The sequence below is a fragment of the Sparus aurata genome, chromosome 5, assembly GCF_900880675.1.
Source record: "Sparus aurata chromosome 5, fSpaAur1.1, whole genome shotgun sequence".
NCBI classification, from domain to species: domain Eukaryota; kingdom Metazoa; phylum Chordata; class Actinopteri; order Spariformes; family Sparidae; genus Sparus; species Sparus aurata.
This window is the reverse complement of record NC_044191.1, coordinates 3583363-3603724: the sequence shown is the minus strand read 5'-3', so window position 1 is coordinate 3603724 and position 20362 is coordinate 3583363. Positions and strand designations below refer to the sequence as shown.

The following is a 20362-nucleotide window of genomic DNA, read 5'->3' as shown; positions in this document are numbered from 1 at the left end:
TACAGTTGAGAAAATGTAGTGCCAAAAGAAAGGGTGGTCTGAGTCTGTTCTGGTCTGAGGAGATCCGGATACGCGAGGACAACAAACTGGAATCGGAATCTGTGGATGTTCATGTGTAGCTAGCTGCTAGCCCACCCCCACGCCCCACCTCCTGAGTCGACGGATGCGTCGGCGTGTCCAAAACCAGATTTACGATATATAATGTCCGCCACGCTTTTTCGCGAACATCGCCGTCACATTTGCTTTGTGTCTGTTGCAGGAAGAAACAGTAAAACGGGCTTTTGTCACAAAAGTGTCCGCAAGCAAAAAAACACGTTCCTAGTGGTGGAAAAAGGCACCACACCAACCAATCACAAAATTATATGGCATAACACGTGTTTTGGTTGCTGAGGTACAGGGGGAAGTTGTGGGAGGGACGGCGGTGAAAGAGTGACAGCGACAGTGACGGTGATAGAGATAGCGAGTTTTGAGAGTTGAGAGATTTGTGACATATAGCGTGTTTGGAGTGTATAGTTAGTGTGTTATGCAGTGTTTGGTGTAGTGTGTTTAGTGTGAAGTGAAGTCGTTTTTTTATGTTGTGTGAGTCAAAACAACGAGGAGACTGCTGAATGTGAAGCAGGCAGGAGAGCTGAGGGAGACCTGAGCCTGAGGCAATGCCTGCATTTAAATGTAAATTTCAAAAATGTACGCACAAATTTAGCAAACAACAATTTATATTTGCATTATAAGTAATAAAATGGATCGTTAAACATATTTGTGTTTTTCACAGTAAAAAAAATTACTTTTTCCTACTCAGATTTTATGTTTTTTTGTGATCCATTGTGGTCCATTGTGTTAATACAGTATGTCAAAATGAAACAATAACTGTACAGTCACCTAGTGAGATTGTGCTGAAAATAATGACACCAAACAAGGCAAGGTAAATAGTTTTTAAAGTGAAATATAATGGTTAAATTAAAAGTAGTCAAAAACGGCCAATTATATCCATGACATCCTACCTTCAAACACATCCTCACTTGGCCATCCATGAAAATGCTAATTAACCTCCCACTTTCTATAGGAATACATACTTCCTACGGGCAATGCACTAGTAGTAGATAATGTAAAGTGCTGAGTGTCAGTCAGTGCAAACTGCATCAATTAAAAAACAAGTTTAGCTTAATTAGGGTTCTAACCCCGAAGGGGTTGCTCCAAAAATGTTATTCCAATCTGTCAGATGGGGATGCTATATCATAGGGTGTAAACTTCGAAAGGCTCTACCTGCCAAGCCATAAGTGCTATTGACTTGAAATTTTTCATACAAGTCCTCCTGATAGTCCTCTACAAAAAAGCCTCTTGCACCATGAAAGCCGCTATTAAAGATTTTTTGCCAATTTGCATAACTAGTGCAGTGCCCGTAAGAAAAATGTATTCCTATAGAAAAGTGGGAGGTTAAGCAGCTTTTTCATGGATGGCCAAATGAGGCTGTGTTTGAAGGTGGGACGTCAGGGATATTTAGGTTTGTTGTGAAATCCGATATTCCAGGGTATAATTGGCCGTTTTTGACTATTAAAAACTATTTACTTGGTGTCATTATTTTTTTAGCGCAACCTCATATGTGACTGTAGAGTTATTTTTTTTATTTTGACATACTGTATTAACACAATGGACCTAAAATCACAAAAACAGCATAAAATTTGAGTAGAAAAAGTTAGATTTTTTTACTGTGAAAACCACAAATATGTTTACAAATTACTTATAATATAAACAACAATTTATATTTGCATTATATGTGCATACATTTTAAAAATGTACAAAGTTACATGTAACTATTTACTTTCAAATGCAGGCAATGCTCATTCAGCAGTCTCCTAATTGTTTTGACTCATTAAACAAAAAAACGACTCCAGTACACACTAAACACTACATAACACACTAACTATACACTCCAAACACGCTAAATGTCACAAATCTCTCAACTCTCAGTATCGCTGTCTCTATACCGACCGTCGTTGCCTGTCATTCATCTGCTTACGTCCTCCCACAACTTCCTGTTCCTCAACAACCAAACTTGCTGCTTGGACACTTTCGTGACAAAAGCTCGTTTTTACCGTTTTTTTCCTGCACCAGACACAAAGCAAACATGACGGCAATGTTCGCGAAAAAGCGTGGCGGACATTATTTACCCTAAGTCCGGTTTTGGACGTGCCGGTGAGTCCGGTCCATCGCCTCGATCGTGAGGTGGGCTGTGTAGCTAGCGGATAGCAGCTAGCGGCTAGCAGCTAGCTACACACGAACATCCACAGATCTGATTCAACTATGTTGTCCACACGTCTCCGGATCTCCTCAGACCCGAACAGACTCGATCCGGACTCTTTTAGTCTCATTAATCCACAACAGTCAGTTTAGATGCACAGAACAGAACGGGACCGAACCGCCGGCAAAATCCCGGTCCAGCTCGCGCCGCTGCAGGTATAAGTCTGCTTGTTTCTTAAGGTGGGGGGTCGTGGTGGGCTCTGCAGTGATTGGCTCTGGTGCGCGCATGGCTACGGTGTGCAGTGATTGGCTCTGGTGCGCACGTGACTGTGGTGGCTCCGGTGGACAATGCTTGTGGAATTTGTAAAGCATTTATGAAATAATTTATTAACGGTATCATTGCAATCCAAACAAATGCGAAATAGCACACCCTTGAACCACGCAGCAGCCATGTTGAAACTCTCAGGTCAGTCTGATCCTGATCCGCAGAGATATTTGAGGAATACACACACACACACACACACACACACACACACAGACAGACAGACAGAGGTTACTCGCTTTTATAGAGAGATGTGAAAAACAGTAAAATGAATAGAACTTTTGAAAGATTGACTCTATCGACACCAAATTTGGTATACGGCTTCGGGCAACGGAAAGACACATTTCTATTATAAATGAGCCAGATTGATCAAAAAACATGGCCGCCACAGACCAGTGTATTTTTGCAATAGGCGGGGCTTAGAAGTGATTGGCCATAACTCCCACTCCCTTTGCCCTATCATCACAAAACTTGGTGGGTAGGTTCACAACAGGACTTGGAATCTGCCTACCAAAGCATGTTGAGCTTAACCTATAGGGGGCGCTGAAAAAACAATTTGGAGAAATGTGGGGCTCATCATGGGTATGAGTTGGACAGATCTTTGAGGAACACGGCGGCTGATGTCATCGACCACGGGGGATGAGGGTCAGGGTGGCCGGTTTGGGGCTAAAGGGGTTAGAACCCACAGATTGCCGCTTGCGCCTATATTTATTCGGGGTTAGAACCCTTCTAAAATTGTGCTGGTTTATTATTATTATTAGGGTTCTAACCCCGAAGAGGGCCAAATGGCCAAATGATTGGCCATAACTCCCACACCCTTTGCTCTATTATCACAAACCTTGGTGGGTAGGTTCACAACAGGACTGGGAATCTGCCTACCAAAGTATGTCGAGCTCAACCTATAGGGGGCGTTATAAATGCTACACATGCGCTTCTCAAAGACCATTGGACAGAATTTCACCACATTTCGTATGCATGCTCTAGGGGCAAGTATTAACTAATGTCTTGAGTGCCATGTTGATAGGTAAAAGTGGGCATGGCCTATTCGTCATTAACCATCATTGTTTGCGTTTTATTAATTTATGGCAGGCTGGAAGGACCCAGAGACACGAAACTTGGTATGTTGAGTATAAATGACATCCAAATGCTGCTCCAAAAATGTGATCCCAATCCGTCAGATGGGGGCGCTATAACATAGGGTGTAAACTTGGAAAGGCTCTCCCCGCCAAGCCAAAAGAGCTATTGACTTGAAAGTTTTCTTAAACGTCCTCCTGATAGTCCTCTACAAAAAAGCCTCCTGCACCATGAAAGCCGCTATTACAGATTTTTTGCTAATTTGCATGACGTGAAAAACAGTAAAATGAATAGAACTTTTGAAAGATTGACTCTATCCACACCAAATTTGGTATATTGCATCAGGTGACAGAGCCAGTAATTAATTTCATTAATGAGTACGATCGGTCAAAAAACATGGCTGCCATCAAGCAAAATATCCTTTCAAAGGGCAGGGCTTAGCAGATATTGGCCCCAAATCATTAACCATTTTTCCGATTGTCAAGATACCTTACCATATCTTCAGAAGGGGACTAGGAATACGCCCACCAAAACATTTTGAGTTCATCCCCTAGGGGTAGATTACAGGCACACACTGCTGCGTGTATGAGTGAATGTGAAAAACCTTACACCCCCCTTGCACCCAGAGCATCAGACGTATACATGAATTTGGAGAAATCTGGGGCTCATCATGGGTATGTGTTGCACAGATCTTTGAGGAACACGGCGGCCGATGTTAGCAACTGCGGGGGATGAGGGTCAGGGTGGGAGGTTAGAACCCGCAGATTGCCGCTTGCGGCTGTATTTTAAAACTGTTATTGTGTTGGAAAAGAAGCTGTTCCTGAATCTACTAGTCCTTGTTTTTGGACATCATAGCGTTTCCCTGAGGGCAAGAGTTCAAACAGTGAGTGACCAGGATGAGAACAGTCCTTTATGATTTTGGTGGCTTTTGAGAGCTTGTTCTAGCGATTTCCTCTAAAGAGGGAAGAGAACAGCCAACGATCTTCTGTGCTGTGTTGATGACTCTCTGTACTGACTTTTTGTCCACTGCCAAGCATCCAGCGTACCACACCGTACATCAAGATGCTCTCTATAGTGGAACAGTAGAAGAGCACCAACAGCTTCTCAGACAGGTTGTTTTTTTAAGAAGTCTGAGAAAGTGTAGGCGTTGTCGTGCTTTCTTCACCCCCACTGTGATGTTGTCAGTCCATGTGAGCCAGTCCGAGATGAGGGTTCCCAAGAATTTAAAGTTGTAAACCCTCATTGATGTGCAGAGGGAGGGGGTTGGCCCCATGCTTCCTGAAGTCTATGATGAGCTCTTTAGTTTTTGCTGTGTTAAGAGTAAGATTATTTTATTTGCACCATGTGGCCAGTCCGTGAACTGCTCTGTAGGTCGACTCATCCCCCGACTTGTGTGGTGTCATCTGCATACTTTATGATTGTGTCGCTGGGGTGGGAGGGGTTGCAGTCATGGGTGTACAGTGAATATAGCAAAGGACTCAACATACCGCCCTGAGGGGAGCCGTGCTGGGAGACATTGTCTGTGTCTGGGCAGATATGAATACATTTACAGTTTGTAGATGACTCTGAGTTTGTTCCTTAGATCGCAGTAGCATACCAATATTTCAAACTTAGAGGGCAATTCCACTTTAAAGACAAGTGAGGTGTTATTGTGATGTGACTTGGGATGTGCATTGTCAGATGTTGACATAATGGGGTGCAATATGATGTGTGATGTGACGTATAGGGATGCACCGATTGTGTGATTCTGGACCATTACCACTACTAATATGTACAATGACAATATGGCCAACAGTTGATGAGGATACCAATGTCGATTTTTCTGTTATTTATTCCCTTTTTGTGACAAAATAAATGAATAAATCCTCATTCCCCCCAAAATATGATTTCACAGTCAATCCTTCATTACACTATCTCTGAAGGAGCACAAATTCCATCAGACAAATTTATCAAACAACCTGTACTTTTCAGTTTTGGCAAAAAAAAAAAAAATAATCAGAAGAGAAAATCTGCATTACTGCAGAACTACAAGTTCTACTGTGTTGCTGAACACTGCTACATTTACATCTATCTGGTCCAACCCCACCACACCTCTTTGTTCTTTGTTTATTGTCTCGTCACCATAGATTAGTTAGTGTTTTGTTGTTGTCATGCCTTTGTCAGAAGATTTGTGAATAAATGTTTGACAATAAACAGCAGAGATATCACAAGGCAGTGGTTTGTGAATGTACCAGCACAAAACTGATGTGAAGCAACAGCTATACATTTGCTACTGAGTTACAGCAGTCAACAAGGTGAATATTGTATCAAATAATAAGTAATCAAACATCGATAACGATGCTCAGTGACACAATGTGTCATGAAATTTGATGTTTAAAGAATAATTTAAGCTAGGCCCATATGTTTATGTGTGCTAAGAACCATGAAAAAAGCCTTTCTAAAGTCTGTTAATGGTTTCCAGCCAGTCAGAGAGTTGATTTTAAAATACTGCTACTGGTCTGCAGATCAGTGACTGGACTAGGACCAAGTCATATTTCTGACATGTTTTTTCTATATGAGTCTAATTGAACACTGTGGTCCTCTGGTCAACCAAAAAACAAAGGGAAGCTTCTTTTTTGACAATGATATGTTGATTTTGGCATTATGCAATGAAATAAGCAGTGAAGTGACATTTGTAATGTTGCTGGCTGCTTTATTTCTGTCACAGATTTTGCTGGATGGTCGACCTGAACATGGCTCAGGGAACAGCGTGGCCATCTTTGAAATTCACATTGTTCCTGGTTACTGCATAGGTCAGTATCGACATTATGTTAAGTCACATGTTGGTAACACTTTATATTAATCATCATTAATAAATGGTTAATGTATCGCTGATTAAAATTTAGTTAATAGTTACCTCACTGTTAAAAAAAGAATGCTTGCTTCATAATCCATTGAGTAAGCAATTGTTTATTGTAAAGTTGTAACCAATAGTTATAATACTAAATGGAATTTAAATGGTTAATAGACACTATGTAATTCATACATATCTTGGATGGTCATTGTAAAGGTGAAACTGATGATGATAAACCTTTGCAACTGCTGCAGTAAAACAATTATGAACTAAAGTTTAATTAACTATACATTTACCATTTTATTAACAATGATAGTTGGAAATGGATGGTATGATGTATGATAAAATAAGTACGATTGAGTAATGAATAATGGTTGTCTTTGCTGTTCCTGTTATAGAGTGTAATTTTGAAGAGCATCATCTGTGTGGCTACAGTAACAGTTGGAACCCAAATGTCAACTGGTACGTTGGGGGGAGTGTGGCAAGAGAGCCTGAGTCTAACCTGGTAAACTACACCCACAATAACCAGAGAGGTATATGCACACTCACACACTGGCCTTGTTTCCATAACTTGTGGGGACATTACATGGAAGCCAGGCAGACAGTCATCGGTCAATGTCGGGACTGTCGGCAAGCTTTTGTGGTTCTAGTCTTTGTGATGCGTCCTGCACCATTTGCACTAGTCGGCGGTTGTCAGCAGCTTTTCGATACACTGAGCAAGTACAATTGGTGGAGGAGCCTGTCGTTGGCTTTGCATCGTAGGGAATTAATGCAAGAGAAGAGAACGTAAAATGAAAGGAACAGCCCCTTGAGCCTGTTGGTGAAATAGCTAGGGATGTCCCGATCTGATCTGTAGGATCGGGATCGGGGCCGATCTGGGCATTTTTTCGCTGATCAGAATCGTCAATTTTTATTTTTATTTTTTTACGTCAGAGCACAATATGTGGCAGAACGCAGACGCGCTCATAATGTTACTCTGGCAAACCTGTGGATAAAAATTCTGCAGTGTGGAAATAGCTTAAATTAGAAAGCGAAAGCAGTCCAACGGCAACATGTAACATCTGCTATACATACTGGAGCTGCATTTAATGCTACTCATTTGATACAGCATATAAAAACTCTCAAAGAATACAACGTGTTCACTCGAGGCAAGGCAAGGACAGTAAGTAGAAGTAGCAAACAGTCGCGGATACTTTCAAAAGTTAAGAGAAATATCCTCGAGACAGCGACATGGCCACAAATATTACCAAGAGGGTCATCAAATTAATCACTCTGGATAACCAGCTCATCTCCGTGGTAGAGGATCAGGGTTGTCTTCGTCACCTGGGGCTCTATCTTAACGATCTGAAACGCAAGTATCAAACGCAAAGCGCAAGTAGCTTTGTGGGCGGATCTCAGGCGCTGTTGCTATTATGCCGGCGGGATAATTGACTCTTGCACCCGACGCAAATCTAAAATGGGTTGGTCTGAAGTAGCTACATCAGTCATAGGTGTGGTTTGGGCGTAACGTGCAATAAACCAATCAGAGCGTCATCTCACATTCCCTTTAAAAGCAGGCGCGCTTGTGCCATGGCGCATTGCTATTATAATGGCGAATTTGCCAGGCGCACGCCATGAGCGGTTCACAGCCGAGGAGACCGACGTTCTCGTCAGGGCCGTAAAAGACCGAGAAGTGGCCTTGTATGGGGATGGGAGAAATCCATCCAAATTAGCTTTGGTTAAACGAGCGTGGGAGGAAATTGCCACAATTGTTTCTACGGCTGGCATCCCCAGGACATTGCACCATAATGCAAAATAGCAAAATAGGAATTACACAAGCGCCAGTGTACAAAGTCAATTGCGCTGAGTGCAAGATAGAGCCCCTGGAGTTTTTGAATCCCCGGTATGCCCTACCATTTCTGCATTACATTTACTCCACTTTCGAGTTACAACGTGCCGGTATGCGCACTAGTTCCATGGGTCTCATACAGCAGAGCATGTAAAAAAGGCAATCGAGGAGATGCTGAACGCGTGTGAAATAGACAAGCAACGTGTCCACGTCATTTTATGTGACAACGTAAAGAATATGATAAAAACAACGATGATATGGAGGAACCAAGCGTGAGCTGCGTCTCGCACACACTTCAGCTGGCTGTACTCGAGGGTCTGCTGTCACAGTGCAGCATCACACACTCACCTGCTAACACAAGGAAGGTGGAGGCCAATGTTGTAATATCATGCAGAAAAAGAAAGAGCCATATGAAAGTATGTACTTTGTTTCAACAAAATAAAAAAAACCTATTAAGGAACAGCTTGGATGCAGCCACTTTTTTCTTAATGCAGCTGTATTATCTAGGAAAATATTAGTTAAGGCTAGGTATCGGATCGGGACTCGGTATCGGCAGATACTAAATATTAAAGGACTCGAATCGGGATCGGTGTAAAAAAACCTGATCGGGACATCCCTAGTAATAGCCATGATTTCAACTAGGCTTGTCCCGATCAGGTTTTTTTTTTAACCCCGATCCCAATCTGAGTCCTTAAATATTTAGTCTGTGACGCTGCACTGTGACAGCAGAACCTCGTGTACAGTCAACTGAAGTGTGTGAGACGCAGCCCACACTTGGTTCCTCCAAACCATCCATTGCTACTTTTCATATTCCTTATGTTGTCACGTAAAATGACGTGGATGTGTTGGTTGTCTCTTTCACACGCGTTCAACATCTCCTCAAATGCCAGTTTTACATGCTCTGCTGTATGAGACCCACGAAACTAGTGCGCATACCTGCACGTTGTAACTCGAAAGTGGAATAAATGTAATGTAATGTAATGCAGAGATGGTAGGGCATAGTGGGGATTCAAAAACTGCAGATGGCAAAGAAAACCCTGATCCTCTACCACAGAGATGAGAGATGGTTTTGTGAACCCCCAAATAAAAAACATAAAAAAAGAAAACAACCACAAAGATGTTAAAAAACAGTTAAATACTTGATGTAAACACAGAGAATGACAGTTACAGATAGAAACAAATAGACGGTAAGATGCATTGATACATTAGTGCACTCTATAGACACTATGTTGTACAGACTCACTGTACTTTATTACAATCATGTTAAAGCTAGTTATGAAGCATTATACAAACTCATAAAAGATAAAATGAAAGGTTATTGTCTGAACTTATAGGGGCACTATGCATTATTAGAGAAAACATTCTCATTTTTAATATTTACAGTATAAAAGGAGGTAATAATACAAACTCTGAGAGATCGATCTTTTCACAAGTACCAAACAAGCTGTTCTCAGAGTTTGTTTTTTGAGTTGGTTTTGATCACAGTCACAGCTTTCTCTTCGGATTAAAAGTACTTCCCCCAAAACTACATACCTTTCAACAAGGACCCTGCCCTGTATGTATTGAATGTGGCCTTCAGTGTTTCCCACAGAATCAGACTTTAATTGTGGCTCACATAACGACGTAATTACACGGCTTGGCCGTGACAAAAACTGGCTTCAAGGCCTGCTGCGCTTTGTGGGGGCTTGATCTTGACGATGAAGCCAGCCGCCGTTTCTGTTGAGGAAGTTACGGTCAAGCCAACTACATTAAATATCCTCCCCCTCTTGCTATGCTATTCACTGACGAATGCTGTCTTGAGTTAGAGAGAACGACACACGCAGCTCCAAAAACAGAAAGTCAACATGTGGTGGCCAATGTTGTGGTGGACCGCCACAAATAAATTAATGTGTGGGAAACTGTGGGCTTTACTTTGGCTTGGTAAGACACTGTCAATCAGCAATTTAAGTCAAATTCCAAAACCCAACACAGATCACAACAGCAGCTCCATTTCAAATCATCAAATATCCAAAGAAAATGTCAAACCAGCTCTGCAGCCTAAACCACTTCTCTTCTTCTGTTTCTATGATCCAAATGCACATTTTAAAAATGAATATGGCTAAATAAAGAGCCATATTCCACTAGACACTGGTGTGGTTAGATGTTTATGTCTGTAGCTCCGAACTGGTTATTATGGTGCACAATGCTGAGATCTGACTTCTGCATCTGACGTCTGCATTTTTCTCAACATGCGATGAAACATAGGAACAGTTTCGACTCATGGCTGCAACATAACATGGCTTTACTACAGTAGACTTCAGCAGATGTTTGGAAAATTCTCACTCTTAAACAGCTTCCTCTGGGTCTTTATACAGATCACTGACGATTAGTGACTGATAGACATTTTTCACTTTTTAACACCATGTCAAAAATTCCTTCTTTATTCCTGTCACACTACAGTTCTATGATGACAGTGTTGACAGCTGTAATAACATTTTCTAATTTTCTTATCTACCTATGATGATAATAATACTGATGATGATGATGATTATGATGATTATAATGTTAATATTAATAATGAAAATAAAATAAAAATAATAATGAAATACTACTGAAGCTGTGCCATTGGTTCTGTTTCTGTCTGCTGACAGCAGGACTTAAACTCTACTCTTTCATAATGTTTTTGAGATTGAAACTTTCCCACAAAAGGAGCAGAATGAGCTCTGAAGGCTTCTTTAGAAAAGTGTGTTTGTCAGTCGTGGAGCCCAACTGATATAGCGGTTGGCAGATATTATTGACCGATATTATTGGTCTGTCATAGATGTATCAGTACTGGTGTATTTGTTGTTAGATATGTGCCAATATTAAAATTGTTTTCTTTTTTGGAGGTACTGAGGCAGAAAAGATGCTTGGTAGTGCAGCAGATTAGTAAAAAAATCGTTCACTTTGGTATACAAGCATGAAATTCGGCACAGATACTCTCTAAGGGCAACTATTTTGGAAAAAGGCGTTGGCCACTCAAAAATTCAATATGGCGGCCATTTTTCAAGATCGCCACCATTGCTATTCAATGCTTATTATATCAATTATTCAAACAGTGATCCAAGCATAAAATTTGATACAAATACTCTCTAAAGGACATGTTAATGGAAAAAGGTGCTTGTCCCGCAAAAAATCAAGATGGCCGCCATTTTTAAAGATGGCCACCGTTCCTGTCTAATATTAATTATTTCAATTGTTCAAATGGTGATGCAAGCATAAAATTTGGCAGAAATACTCTTCAAGGAACATGTTGCTTGCTTATGCTTATTAGATCAATTATTCAAACAGTGATCCAAGCATAAAATTTGATACAAATACTCTCTAAAGGACATGTTAATGGAAAAAGATGCTTGTCCCTCAAAAATTCAGGATGGTGACCATTTTCAAGATGGCTACCATTTCTGTCAAATAGTCATAATATCTGCTTTGTCTGCCTCCTCTCCTGTCCGGCTTAGTTAAACTTGCCAGGGATATAAAATCCCCGCCGGCATAGCTCTCAGGTTCATTGGAGTACACAAGCCTCTCCACCACGGCAAGGTGCAGTCCACAGAGAGGAAGGGCCACTGTTAGAAAAAGGAAGTGGCCAGTAAAAATTCAGGATGGAAACCATTTTTCAAGATGGCTGCCATTCCTGTCCTATGTTCATCGCCACTGTTTCCAAATAGTGATACATAAAATATGCCACAAATACTCTGTTAAGACCACTTTTTGTAAAAATTGGATGGCCAATAAAAAATTCAAGATGGAGACCTTTTCCAAGATGGCCGTCATTTCGGTAGTATGTACACTGATGCACATATGCATGTTAGCAAAAATACTCTAACGGCCACACTTTTAGATAAAGGCAAAAATTCAAGATTCATTTTTCAAGGTGGGTGTTGCTTTAATAGTGTACTCTGTTGGGACTCAGTTAAAAGGAAGGATTGAAAAAAAAACCACAAGTTCTTTTCACATATTTACCAGCTCAAAGGCCTTGTGGTTAGAGTGTCCAACCTGAGATTGAGAGGTTGTGCCCTGCCAAGTCATAATAAAGACTGTTAAAAATGGTAGCCAATGCCTCCATGCTTGACAGTCAACAAGTGTTGAATTGGGGGCATATACATATGCATGTACATATACATCACGGTCCAGAATCGGGAAATTGGCTCTCGGCCCACCGCAAGGCTACTTACTTTTTTATTCACATTTGCAATTGCAAGTGAAACCCAATCTAAAACATTTGCATCTTCCACGGCACTCTGATTTGCAGCCACACGTGGCTAGCTGTTCACAACTTTGTGCAATTGGTGCATTTGCTGTCCAGAAGACCCCCCCATTATTCACCAAGCTTTTTCCATCCCCAGTCAGCAGGACTCTCTGCTTCTGGCTGACACTGGGTTGCTTGAACCCATATGCAGCCTGCCTGATATGCAGCATGTTTAGTGTGTTGAAGCAGAGCTGCTCTTGTTGGAGGAATGGCTTCATATGGCCTCTGCTTTCGGGCAAACATGTCAAGTCTAGCCTCATCTACACTAACAGCTGTGCTTGATCGATCATATTGCAGGACCACAAACTTCTCAAGGATCTCCAGGTCACTATCAGTCAGAACAGGAGGGTATTGACTTAGTTTGCTGAAGATGAGAGAGGCCTCAGGGAAAATGTCCCAGGTTTGCCAGGCACCTTAATCATAGACATAGTACACATTCAGGTATGGGATACAACTAGGTTCGGGTCACCTTCACCGAGCCCGATCATTCATCCAGTATCATTTGGGTCCCATGTGATCTGTACACCTTCCAGGTAAGCATACATGAACAAGTCATGTATTGCCACGCTTACCCTTGGCTCGGCTCTCACGCGCTGGCACAACCTGTCAATTCAGGTGTGGCTATCTAACTACATCTATTACTAGCTAATTGATGAGGGGCTGGTAGACAGCATTTGGGACACTAGCTATACTATTACTACTAGTCAAGAACTACAGTGTCAGTAGAACTAGATCAGCTGACACTGAACCCCATGCTGAGTTCCACAGCAGTGGATGTGTAATGAAGTTCACTCTATTACACAAAACCTTCCTTAACACACTAAATTGAGCTCTGACAGAAATGGTGGCCATCTTGAAAATGGTCTCCATCTTGAATTTTTGAGTGGCACACACCTTTTTCCATGAGAATGTTCCTTGAGGAATATTTGTACCAAATTTGATGATAGCATCACTATTTGAAAATTTGATGTAAGGATTCAATAAAAATGGTGGCCATCTTGAAAAATGATTGCCATCTTGAATTTTTGAGGGACAAGCACCGTTTTTCAAAAAAAACATTCTTAAGAGAGTATTTTCACAAAATGTTATGCCTACATCACTGTTTGAACGATTGACATAATGAGCATTTGACAGAAATAGCGGCCACTTGAAAAAATGGCCGCCATGTTGAATTTTTGGGTGGCCAACGCCTTTTTCCCAAAAAGTGACCCTTAGAGAGTATCTGTGCCAAATTTCATGCTTGTATACCAATTTGAACGATTCTCTTGAAATATGCCATTAATCTGCTCCGCTATGGGGCAATTTATAATTATTAAACTCCCATTGACATTGTTTAAGTGCACTAATGTCATTTCAGACAATGAGGTTTGTTAAAACAAACTTGTATTGTTATTGGCTTTAGTCAGTTGTGCTTATAATCTTATTACTTTACACCCGTCATGAACATGTGGTGTTTATGAGCAGTTGTTGACAAGCTTGTGCAATTACGCAGCTTTGCATCATGGACAAAATAAGAGAGAGTACCAAAATATTTTTTTCATAAAGCCCAATGTCTATTTTTAAGTTATCCATGGTTTAGAGCACTAGATTATCCTTTTGATTGTTGTGAATTTCTGTAGTAGTATTTGTTTTTTATTTACATTGAGGACTTCTCTATGAGATGACTCATTTGCATTTTTTATCAAACCACCTGTTGTCATCAATTAATTGTATTACTGTTGTGTCTCTCTTACTTTTTTCCTCCTTTAATACTCTGTCATTAAAGCGCTGTCAGGGTATAGCAATGTTCACTCATCTTTATTTTACCACACAGAATTTATAGTGACATGTCAGTTGTAACACCCTATACACACCATAATGGTATACACACGTAGAACACAAACATTTAACCTGGAATACAGTAAAATACAAAAAAAAAAATTTAAACAAAACAATGTATATAGATGTATTTACTCACACACATATACATATATTAGTCTGGAAGGTATGTACAATTTGGGGCCATGAGCATTTGCAGAGATGGAGCCATCGCAAAAACACCACTTGGCGGCCATTTTTACTTTTTTTTAATTATGTATTTTGCATCATATCTCCTCAATCAAACATGACAACACATAACGGCGATGTCTGCCTTCATGTTTTGATGATCATAGATAACAGTGGCACTGTATACTACATCATAAACTGTTCAGGTGACCAGTTAATGCTGAATGCTGTTACATTCAAACACATTGGTTGCTTATCTTCTGGACTATATATCTATAAACATATACAGTCATAAAGTATTTATAGCATGCGCAATGTCAGTGTTCCATGACATTTACAGTATTAATAGTGGAGTGTTGAGGATGAATGGGCTCCTCCCCATCTCCCTTAGGTAGTCGAACAAGCAGTGGTGTTTGTTCTAGGCTGATCTGGCTGGTATGTCAGAATATGTGGTGCACAGAGATTGTCTCAAGGTCCATTGCACTAAATCCAATCCCTCACTTCCATTCCCAATGTTCAGGATGGTTTTGTCACAGGTAATACTGCTTTGGTAACAACAAAAATGAAGCGAAGTTTAGGGGAGCTACTTGTCGCATGTACAAATGCCACCATCACCATCTACTAACAGTAGTGGTAATGTGCTGCATTAAAAGAAACTTGAATCAGGCAAACATTCCTGGCCATGACTCAACCTATGTGGGTCAGAAAACATTCCCCCTTCAGTTCAGTTGGAAATATCCAGGATCCAGCTGCATATATGGTTGCAGAGACCGCAGCTTTGTAGTTTGACAGTCAGTTTACTGGGATTGATGGTTCTGGAGGCAGAATCTGTAATCAGGAAGGTGTGCTGGCCTGTGAAATGAGCAGCAGTATTGTTTGGTTAGAATGAAGCCCTGCATGTTTGGACCTCTGAGGCTCGTAGTTATATATCTCTGCTTTATATGCTTTAAAGCAACAGACTGAAGTCAGTGCTCATTGTAGTCTGTAAAGAACACGTCTGTTTAATCTCTGTTTTATCTAACGCTGATGGAGGTGTACGAGAATCACTATACATCAGTCATCCTAACAATCCATTAGTAAATGTCTTTGTCATTATCACAGTCTTTTGACAACTTGGAAACAGCCCATAACTGTGTACCCTCAGCTCATCTGTGTATATCGTCCACTGCTGCAGGCCACCACATGTATGTGGACTCTGTGTATGCCAAGCACTTCCAGGAAGTGGCCAAGCTGACCTCACCCATGACTACAGTGCCCATGGCTGGATGCCTGTCCTTCTACTACCACAGAGACCAGGAGAGGGGAAACGTCTTCTCAGTTTTCACCCGAGACCAGCTAGGCCACTATGAGGAGATCTGGAGGCCAGAGGTGTATGCTACGGCTGGCTGGACTTTGGTGGGCGTTGACATCAAGGCCCCACACCCCCTAGAGGTGAGTACTGGAGCTAGTATCCACATTCATAGTAAGTAGGTCAACATCATATGATGACTGGATTGAAAAGAATCAATACGTTTAATTCCAGTTATTACAAATCCAGTTTTTTTTTGTAGTTATAATAACATTGTTTGGCTGAGATTTGGAAATGCAGTTTACTCATTGCAAAGAAATCCAGTGGGTCAAAAAAACACAAGCACTCACAAGATACAAGACACAGGACAGTGAAACAACTTGTGAACAAACCAAACTAAATCAAGAAAACAATCCAGTAGCTGTGGCCTTTAATAAGCCCATCCAATCATTTCATTTGGACATGCTGCCTGTCTGTCTACCTATGTCAGGAAACCAACTAGTAATATGTATGATTTATGCATTAAAATGTCCAGAAATGTCTAGGCCTTTTGTCGGGTAGTCTTCTTTCATTATCCCAAATGTTTCCAACAGTGTTCAAACCCAGAGAAATCAGTAATTTTATTCAAGGTAACATGTGTCACTTGCAGGACAGAATCAGAGCGTGAGGAAGGAAGTCTGCCAAAGTGACTAAATATTGTGAAAAAAAAACACAAGCTCTTCCTGTACAGTTCTGCCTGAGTCAGGTAAAGATGGACTGAAGACAATTCCAAAACAGACATACAGTAAGCTAAAATGATGAAAAGGCTTACAGCAGCTTAAATCATTTAACGTTAATTGCAGTGTGACAGTGATTCCTTTGCTGGAATCACTGTCACATTTCAGTCGTTTTAATCTGTGACTCTGTGACTTTACTATGAGTTTTGTAAATGCTGTGAGTAAGCAGTTATACCTAGTCTCAGCTGTCAGGAGGCTGTTTTTGTGAGGTGGTGGATGCTAACCCCTTCTCATTTTCTTTGTCATGAACTTATTTTTTTTAAGTGTTTCTGTTTTATTATTCTAGCGTGCATTTCAGACACATCAGTCCGGGCGGATATTGCCTTCGTTTAATTTCTTTTTAATGAAAGATCACATTTTTCCTGATACCATGAAAGAAAAAACATATGGTACTCGTCGCTCTCATTGTTTTTATGTGTGCAGCTGAGTAGACAGACACACTCACACATGCTCTCACTCCTCTGTGGCTTTTCACTGAAGTTTGAATTGCGTATTCTTCCCTATGTCTCTCCTGTTTCCTTTCTGTGTGCTTTCAGCCAGAACGCCTCCCACAGCCTGCTGCTGCCTCTGTGGAAAGAAGCTTGCGTAACATTAGTAACTGGGTCGGTTTTTTTTCCAAGCCCAGCCAAAAGTCGTACAGAGCTTTTCCATCAAGCAGCGCTTAGCTGACTATTCCATGTTCTTAAATTTACTATGATGTCACTGTCTGGCTTCCACAGCTGTTTCATCTATCCGTATATATGTCATACTCTCACAAGATGCCTTTGACAGTTCACAGAGCATATTCTCAGGATTAGTGGGCCTAAGCTATATACTCTTTGTTAGCCATCTGTTAATGGTTGCTGTTTATGTCTCTGTGTGTTACCAGGTGGTGTTTGAGGTGGCATTCAACAGTGCCAGAGGTGGATACGTGGCAATAGATGACATCTCCTTTTCCCCTAAGTTCTGCCACACAGACACAGGTTAGAAGAGTAATGTGGATCTGAGCTTAAGGTTAACCACAAGCACAAACTGTTCTGTATCTCAATCCTGGCTCTGTTAGATATGCTGGACTCAAAGTCTGAAGTGACACTTGTTGCCACTAGAAGCTGACATTTAAATTACACCTTGCAAATAAAAGTGTTCACTTTATGGAGGAGTATATGCTAACTATGCTGTTATTTGTATTAGAGTAAGGAAGTGTAGGCTCATAACAATCATCAACAATTGCAAGCCTTCTGGGTGGCACTTGAAGGAAAGCAAAGACACTTGTCACTAAAGACTCCAGTATAGAACAAAGATGAAAAAGGAAACATGTAGAGAAACACAGAAAAAGAAGAGTGAGAAAACAAGAAAGATGAGGAAACTAGAGGATGAGGAGGAGAGCTGAAGGAATTTAAGAAAAATGCAATAAAAAGCAGGGCCAGGGACAAAGGAAGAGGGAGGACAAAAGGGGAAAGAAAAAATGACAGGAGAGAGAACAAAGCAAGTTGTTCAGGCCCAACATACAGTAGAGTGGTTTTTATGTTAACTCTCACAGTGTTAACCTAACTCTGAGGGTTAGGAGAGCTGAAGTGTGTTAAGACTGAGGGACTAAAAAGGTTTGAGTATGTCTTATATTAAAGGCCTTTGTGCTTCATGAGGTCATTCAGCTCAAAAATGTATCTCTTATTGGAAACGAGGCCTTTGCACACAAGTCTGTTTATTTTATGTGTCATTTATCTATTTGCCATCTGATAAAAAAAACATTACGCACACTGAGTCAAAGTAATTTTGTTGTAAAAATCACAGTATGAGACAACATGGAGTCATCATGCAGTGAAGATGATCTTGTAGTCCTTTCACTTCTTGAGCAAAGATAAATTTAAAAAAAACTGTCTCCATCCAATCCTGAGCGGGACAAGAGTAATGAGAGTTTTACCTGCTGATAAAGGAGCTGCAGAATTATCCTGATCACTTTCACGTCCATTTCAGGATTGCAGTTGTCCAGTTTGATAAACTAATCTGGAGCCACACATTAAAAAAGAGGTCCTCCCATTTCTGCTAACCAGCTGCCCTTGAACAGTTGCTGGCAGTTTGTGTAAACTATGAACACACACACACACACACAAACACACAAACTCATCACATCAAGTCATGAATGTGTGCGCTAGATTCACCGGGATCTGCAGATATTCAGACGAGGTCATGACAAGCCTTCTGTTGTGATCAGTTTGTTTTATCACACTTGTATTTTATTTTTTTTAATGGCTCAAAATTTTCATACAACCCTCAAAAGGCTTTTGACAGATGTAAAAATGTAACCTGTAACCAAAAATGGAATGATGGACCAAAGTTTCTGAGTCTGTGCGTAAACGTGTTTGACACAACACGAGGTCCTACTTGTTTTTAAATGTGTGGCAATTTTGATGCACAAAGGCCTCAAAGGTTGTCTTCAAAATTCCATAGCAATCTACCCAATTCAATGCCCCTTTCATACATGCACCTCATTATGTAATTGTGATTGCACTTTTGCAAGTCGACCTTGCATTTCTGTAAAAGTCAGGATGACAATATGTGTAGGTCAGATGTGTACACTTCTCTTCCAATACCACTGGTCTCTGAACTGAATCTTGTCACATTAATGTAGATACTACAGCATCACAAGACCCATTATTCACATCAATTATGCCTGTGAATCAGAAAGCACCCTGGACATGTTGCCAGTTCACCACAGGACTAGAAATGAAATAAAATATTCATAATTATGTTTTTCATTAATACCTGAAACTAAGAATTGTTGTGTGTTGTTACCCCAGAATGAGCCATTAATATCTACAGAGGGGGCACGTCCTCTTCCACAAACCAAACCACTGTGTTGTGTCTGTCCACAGCCATTGTGGGTGAGGCTGAGGCCGGGGACGTTTTATTGGTTGCAATCTAATACCACACGATTAGATGCCGCTAAATCCTACACACTGGTCCTGTGACATACTCCATATCTCTGCACTGAACACAATTAAATTGACAGTGCCCTACTCACCACACTCCTGTTAGCACAGCAAATAAGTTACATAGATAATGTTGTGAATATTTGACTCCCAGAACTAACGACAGTTTTGCAAACTGCTACATATGACTTCCTCTAAACATGAAAACGAATTTTTCTGTACATATTTATGCGTAAATATGGTGTTAAAACTGTGGAAGATATTATAGTACAATACCCTTTTGATCTGGTAGTCTAACCATAATAGTCCATTCCTATTTCTGTCGAACAATGTACAATTTTCGCATAAGAGATGATGTGTTTTGTGTTTCAGAGCCGACCTTTGACCCCTCTATAGCCAACTGTGACTTTGAGAATGGGCTTTGTTTGTACTATCAGGAGAGAGCAGAGAGTACAGTGTGGAACAGAGTTTCAGTCAAGCCTAATGCCTACAGGACCGGAGACCATACCACAGGAACAGGTGAGTCACATTGCACCACAGACTCCAACAGCCAACTTTGCTCTGAGGTAGATTTCTTGATTATTTAAATGTTTGGTGTGTGTGTGTGTGTGACACAATGAAAGGTTTCTTTGTGAGGCATTTTGTCTCTCCTGCTAAGTAGGCTCTATTATTGATAACTGTCACATCATTTAGATACAGGGAGACAATAAGTGGAAAAGGATGGGTGAAGTAGCCAAAAACTATACTCAAATAAAAGTACTGTTGAAACAAGTACTAGAAATAAGTGTGAACACGTAACAGTGTCCTTCTAAAACATTAAGAAAATGAACTTACATTATCAACA

At 40.7% G+C, this 20362-nt stretch overlaps 1 protein-coding gene across 2 annotated transcripts in view; it reads left to right on the top strand.

The window, feature by feature from the left end:
• mamdc2a (MAM domain containing 2a) overlaps window positions 1-20362 on the top strand; it is a 61554-nt gene that overhangs the window by 27963 nt on the left and 13229 nt on the right. For both annotated transcript variants that reach the window (XM_030417997.1, XM_030417998.1), the window contains 5 exons: window positions 6339-6423; window positions 6863-6997; window positions 15720-15976; window positions 17478-17571; window positions 19891-20037. In XM_030417997.1, coding sequence (XP_030273857.1) covers window positions 6339-6423; window positions 6863-6997; window positions 15720-15976; window positions 17478-17571; window positions 19891-20037 — 718 coding nt within the window. The remainder of the gene's footprint in view (window positions 1-6338; window positions 6424-6862; window positions 6998-15719; window positions 15977-17477; window positions 17572-19890; window positions 20038-20362) is intronic.